Here is a 6,494-nt window from a genome sequence, read left to right as displayed (position 1 = left end):
GCAGTGGTTCGCGTCCGCAGAACTGAAGGCTTCTGGGAGTTGCAGTTCGACACGTGCGGAAGCTCGTTTCTTTTGTAAGAAAAAGCCTAAAATCAGTCCACCGTATGTTTTTATTATTATTTATTTTGTTATGTCATCAAAGGACTGAAAGTGGAAGCTGGTTCCATAAAAGAGGAGCTTGATAACTGAAGGCTCTGGCTCCCATCCTACTTTTTAGGACTCTAGGAACCACAAGTAGCCCCGCATTTAGTGAGCAGCTCTCTAGTGGGGCAATATGGTACTACAAGCTCCTTAAGATATGATGGTGCATCACCAATCAAGGCTTTGTAGGTGAGGAGAAGAATTTTAAATGTGATTCTTGATTTTACAGGGAGCCAGTGCAGAGCAGCTAATACAGGAGTCATGTGATCTCTTTTCTTAGTTTTTGTGAGTACACGAGCTGCAGCATTCTGGATCAACTGGAGGGACTTAAGAGACTTATTAGGGCAGCCTGATAATAAGGAGTTGCAGTAATCTAGTCTGGAAGTAACAAACGCGTGAACCAGCTTTTTTGCATCTTTTTGGGACAAGATGAGCCTGATTTTTTAAATGTTACGTAGATGATAAAATGCAGTCCTTGAGATTTGCTTAACGTGGAGTTAAAGGACAAGTCTGGGTCAAAGATAACTAGAGATTCTTTACAGTGGTGTTGGATGCCAGGGCAATGCCATCTACAGAAACCACATCACCAGATAATTGATCTCTGAGATGTTCAGGGCCAGTAAATAACTTCAGTTTTGTCTGAGTTTAACATCAGGAAGTTGCAGGTCATCCATGTTTTTATGTCTTTAAGACATTCTTGAATTTTAGCGAGCTGGTTGGTCTCCTCTGGTTTGATCCATAGATATAATTGAGTATCGTCTGCATAGCAATGAAAGTTTATGGAGTGTTTTCTGATAAAGCATATATAAGGTAAATAAAATTGGTCCAAGCACAGAACCTTGTGGAACTCCGTGATTAACGCTGGTGGTCATTGAGGCTTCATCGTTTACAAATACAAACTGAGATCGATCTGATAAATAGGATTTAAACCAACTTAGTGCGGTACCTGAAATGCCAATCGACTGATCCAGTCTCTGTAATAGGATGTCATGATCAATGGTGTCGAACGCAGCACTAAGGTCTAATAAGACCAGTACAGAGATGAGTCCTTTATCAGCACTAAGGTCTAACAAGACCAGTACGGAGATGAGTCCTTTATCAGCACTAAGGTCTAACAAGACCAGTACAGAGATGAGTCCTTTATCAGCACTAAGGTCTAATAATACCAGTACAGAGATGAGTCCTTTATCAGCACTAAGGTCTAACAAGACCAGTACGGAGATGAGTCCTTTATCAGCACTAAGGTCTAACAAGACCAGTACGGAGATGAGTCCTTTATCAGCACTAAGGTCTAACAAGACCAGTACAGAGACGAGTCCTTTATCAGCACTAAGGTCTAATAATACCAGTACAGAGATGAGTCCTTTATCAGCACTAAGGTCTAACAAGACCAGTACGGAGATGAGTCCTTTATCAGCACTACGGTCTAACAAGACCAGTACGAAGATGAGTCCTTTATCAGCACTAAGGTCTAACAAGACCAGTACAGAGATGAGTCCTTTATCAGCACTAAGGTCTAACAAGACCAGTACAGAGATGAGTCCTTTATCAGTACTAAGGTCTAACAAGACCAGTACAGAGATGAGTCCTTTATCAGTACTAAGGTCTAACAAGACCAGTACAGAGATGAGTCCTTTATCAGCACTAAGGTCTAACAAGACCGGTACAGAGATGAGTCCTTTATCAGCACTAAGGTCTAACAAGACCAGTACGGAGATGAGTCCTTTATCAGTACTAAGGTCTAACAAGACCAGTACGGAGATGAGTCCTTTATCAGCACTAAGGTCTAACAAGACCAGTACGGAGATGAGTCCTTTATCAGCACTAAGGTCTAACAAGACCAGTACGGAGATGAGTCCTCTATCAGCACTAAGGTCTAACAAGACCAGTACTGAGATGAGTCCTCTATCAGCACTAAGGTCTAACAAGACCAGTATAGAGATGAGTCCTCTATCAGCACTAAGGTCTAACAAGACCAGTACAGAGATGAGTCCTCTATCAGCACTAAGGTCTAACAAGACCAGTACAGAGATGAGTCCTTTATCATCACTAAGGTCTAACAAGACCAGTACTGAGATGAGTCCTACTTTCTCAAGGATCTTAGAGAGGAAGGGAAGGTTAGAGATCGGTCTGTAGTTAGCCAACACCTCTGGATTAAGAGTGGTCTTCTTCAGGAGAGGTTTAATTACAGCTACTTTGAAGGAATGTGGTACATGGCCTGTTAGCAAAGACACATTAACAATATCCAGCAGAGAGGTGCTAATTAAAGGCAACACGTCTTTAAGCAGCCTCGTTGGGATGGGGTCTAAGAGACAGGTAGACGGTTTAGAAGTAGAAACCGTTGAGGACAATTGGTCTAGGTTAATGGGAGAAAAGCTATCCAAATATACACCAGGGCATACAGCCGTTTCCAAGGCCACTCCTCTTGATGACAGATCGGCAGTAGTTGAGGGAAAGAGAGCATCAATCTTGCCTCTAATAGTTCAAATCTTTTCATTGAAGAAGTTCATGAAGTCATTACTACTGAGGTCTATAGGAATACACGGCTCCACAGAGCTGTGACTCTCTGTCAGCCTGGCTACAGTGATAAAGAGAACCCTGGGGTTGTTCTTATTTTTCTCTATTACTGATGAGTAATAGGCTGCTCTGGCATTACGGAGAGCCTTTTTATATGTTTTAAGACTATCTCGCCAAACTAAGCGTGATTCTTCCAGATTGGTTGAAGGCCATATGCTTTCAAGCTTTCGTGAAGTTTGCTTTAGGTCGCGGGTCTGAGGGTTCTACCAGGGAGCAAACCTCCTTTGACTCACGTCAGTATGTGTATGTATATATATATATATATATACATATATATATATATATATGTATATATATATACATATATATATACGTGTATATATATGTATATATATATACATATATATATACGTATATATATATGTATATATATACATATATATATATGTATATATACACATATGTGTGTATATATATACACATATATGTATATACATATATATATACATATATATATATACGTATATATATATACATATATATATATGTATATATATATGTATATATATATATACATATATATATATACGTATATATATATACATATATATATATATGTATATATACACATATATGTATATACATATATATATATACGTATATATATATATATGTGTGTATATATATATATAGGTATATATATATGTATATATATATATACATATATATGTATATATATACAGTCTCTGTAGAGTTAAGGGTCTTAGGTTGTTGTGCTTCTAATAGTTAGAACAAATAAATACAAAAGAAAAAAAAAAAAACTAAATAACATTATTATTATATAACATTATTATATCTTATTATTATTCTGTGAAATAGTTTTTTTAATCCACACAGAAACTTGATCACAACGATAATTCTTGAGTTCCAAATAGTTTTTTGGTTTGACGTTCTCCTCCATTCTCATATGTCATTTAAAAATACTCTGAAGATTTCATAATGATCAGAAGACGTTTGCTTTGGGGTTTTATGTGAATCCCATCATGTGAGGAACCTTCTGATGAGGAGCCTGCAGCACTCAGAGGACTATTTGAGGAACAAGTTCACAATAAGAGACTCTTTATTCAACTGGAACAATAACAATACAGCTGTCTGCCGCACAAATATGAATGCTATATCATAGTATATATATATATATATATATATATATATATGTAGGTTCATCCCCACATAGTAACAGTGTGTGTACTTAAATACTATATCTCTCATGTAGTTTATGTATTAATGTAGTAAGTGTGTGTACTTAAACACTATATCTCTCATGTAGTTTGTGTATTAATGTAGTAAGTGTGTGTACTTAAACACTATATCTCTCATGTAGTTTATGTATTAATGTAGTAAGTGTGTGTACTTAAACACTATATATCTCATGTAGTTTATGTATTAATGTAGTAAGTGTGTGTACTTAAACACTATATCTCTCATGTAGTTTATGTATTAATGTAGTAAGTGTGTGTACTTAAATACTATATCTCTCATGTAGTTTGTGTATTAATGTAGTAAGTGTGTGTACTTAAACACTATATCTCTCATGTAGTTTGTGTATTAATGCAGTAAGAGTGTGTCTACTTAAACACTATATCTCTCATGTAGTTTGTGTATTAATGTAGTAAGTGTGTGTACTTAAACACTATATCTCTCATGTAGTTTATGTATTAATGTAGTAAGTGTGTGTACTTAAACACTATATCTCTCATGTAGTTTGTGTATTAATGTAGTAAAAGTGTGTGTACTTAAACACTATATCTATAAGTATGAGTATAAACCCTCCTGTCCTTCGGGTCCATGAACGCATCGCGGCTCTGCGGCTGGAGGCGGACACATTCCTCTGTCCTCCCCCAGGACCGCTGACCCCCCCCCAGGCTCCGGTGACCACACACTCACTGCGGGTTCTTCTCGTCGGAGCGTGTTCGTGAGGACTTCACGCGCTCACGAGCGGAAGTTTGTTTTGTTTCCACTTTTTTGGGGGGGTCACATCAGTGAAGTGCACGCGCGTGAGTCCGTGTTGTTACCGTGAGGGCGATGGGTCTGGAGGTGTCCAGACGGGGCTGAGTGAGAGGAAGGAACCACCTGTTGTGGACGTCTCCCGGAGCTCCTTACGGACAAACACGAGCCCTGACCCCGGACTCCGGAATGCAGCGAGGCAGGGAGCATGTCGCCATGGAGCTCCGGTCGGCATGAGCCGGGAGGACGCGGTGAGGTGTCTGCGCTGCCTGCTGTACGCACTCAACCTGCTGTTCTGGGTGAGAGGAGCTCATATTCCATAAGGGAGATATGATCCATAAGGCTGTTAGAGATATGATCCAGAGGCTGTTAGAGATATGATCCATAAGGCTGTTAGAGATATGATCCATAAGGCTGTTAGAGATATGATCCAGAGGCTGTTAGAGATATGATCCATAAGGCTGTTAGAGATATGATCCATCAGGCTGTTAGAGATATGATCCATAAGGCTGTTAGAGATATGACCCATAAGGCTGTTAGAGATATGATCCAGAGGCTGTTAGAGATATGATCCATAAGGCTGTTAGAGATATGATCCATAAGGCTGTTAGAGATATGATCCATAAGGACTGTTAGAGATATGATCCATAAGGGTGTTAGATATATGATCCAGAGGCTGTTAGAGATATGATCCATAAGGCTCTTAGAGATATGATCCATACGGCTGTTAGAGATATGATCCATAGGACTGTTAGAGATATGATCCATTAGGCTGTTAGAGATATGATCCATAAGGCTGTTAGAGATATGATCCATCAGGCTGTTAGAGATATGATCCATCAGCCTGTTAGAGATATGATCCATAAGGCTGTTAGAGATATGATCCATCAGCCTGTTAGAGATATGATCCATAAGGCTGTTAGAGATATGATCCATAAGGCTGTTAGAGATATGATCCATAGGACTGTTAGAGATATGATCCATAAGGCTGTTAGAGATATGATCCATAGGACTGTTAGAGATATTATCCATAAGGACTGTTAGAGATATGATCCATAGGACTCTTAGAGATATGATCCATAAGGCTGTTAGAGATATGATCCATAAGCCTGTTAGAGATATGATCCATAAGGCTGTTAGAGATATGATCCATAAGGCTGTTAGAGATATGATCCATAAGGCTGTTAGAGATATGATCCATAGGACTGTTAGAGATATGATCCATAGGACTGTTAGAGATATGATCCATAAAGCTGTTAGAGATATGATCCATAAGGCTGTTAGAGATATGATCCATAGGACTGTTAGAGATATGATCCATAAGGCTGTTAGAGATATGATCCATCAGCCTTTTAGAGATATGATCCAGAAGCTGTTAGAGATATGATCCATCAGCCTGTTAGAGATATGATCCATCAGCCTTTTAGAGATATGATCCATAGGACTGTTAGAGATATGATCCATAAGCCTGTTAGAGATATGATCCATAGGACTGTTAGAGATATGATCCATAAAGCTGTTAGAGATATGATCCATCAGCCTGTTAGAGATATGATCCATAAGCCTGTTAGAGATATGATCCATAAGGCTGTTAGAGATATTATCCATAAGGCTGTTAGAGATATGATCCATACGCCTGATAGAGATATCCATCAGCCTGTTAGAGATATGATCCATATGCCTGTTAGAGATATGATCCATAAGCCTGTTAGAGATTAGATCCATAAGGCTGTTAGAGATATGATCCAGAGGCTGTTAGAGATATGATCCATAAGGCTGTTAGAGATATGATCCATAAGGCTGTTAGAGATATGATCCATAGGACTGTTAGA

At 38.7% G+C, this 6,494-nt stretch overlaps 1 protein-coding gene across 1 annotated transcript in view; it reads left to right on the top strand.

The window, feature by feature from the left end:
- The first annotated feature begins 3,912 nt into the window (after nucleotides 1–3,912).
- The window catches only part of tspan12 (tetraspanin 12), a 17,395-nt gene continuing 14,813 nt past the window's right edge, over nucleotides 3,913–6,494 (top strand). Inside the window, exon 1 of the mRNA XM_034525738.1 lies at nucleotides 3,913–4,961. Within this exon, the coding sequence (XP_034381629.1) occupies nucleotides 4,896–4,961 (66 nt within the window). The 5' untranslated portion in view covers nucleotides 3,913–4,895. The remainder of the gene's footprint in view (nucleotides 4,962–6,494) is intronic.

Source organism: Cyclopterus lumpus, chromosome 23, assembly GCF_009769545.1.
Source record: "Cyclopterus lumpus isolate fCycLum1 chromosome 23, fCycLum1.pri, whole genome shotgun sequence".
Taxonomy (NCBI): domain Eukaryota; kingdom Metazoa; phylum Chordata; class Actinopteri; order Perciformes; family Cyclopteridae; genus Cyclopterus; species Cyclopterus lumpus.
Note: the sequence above shows the minus strand (reverse complement) of the source record. Positions and strands in the feature narration are given on the sequence as shown.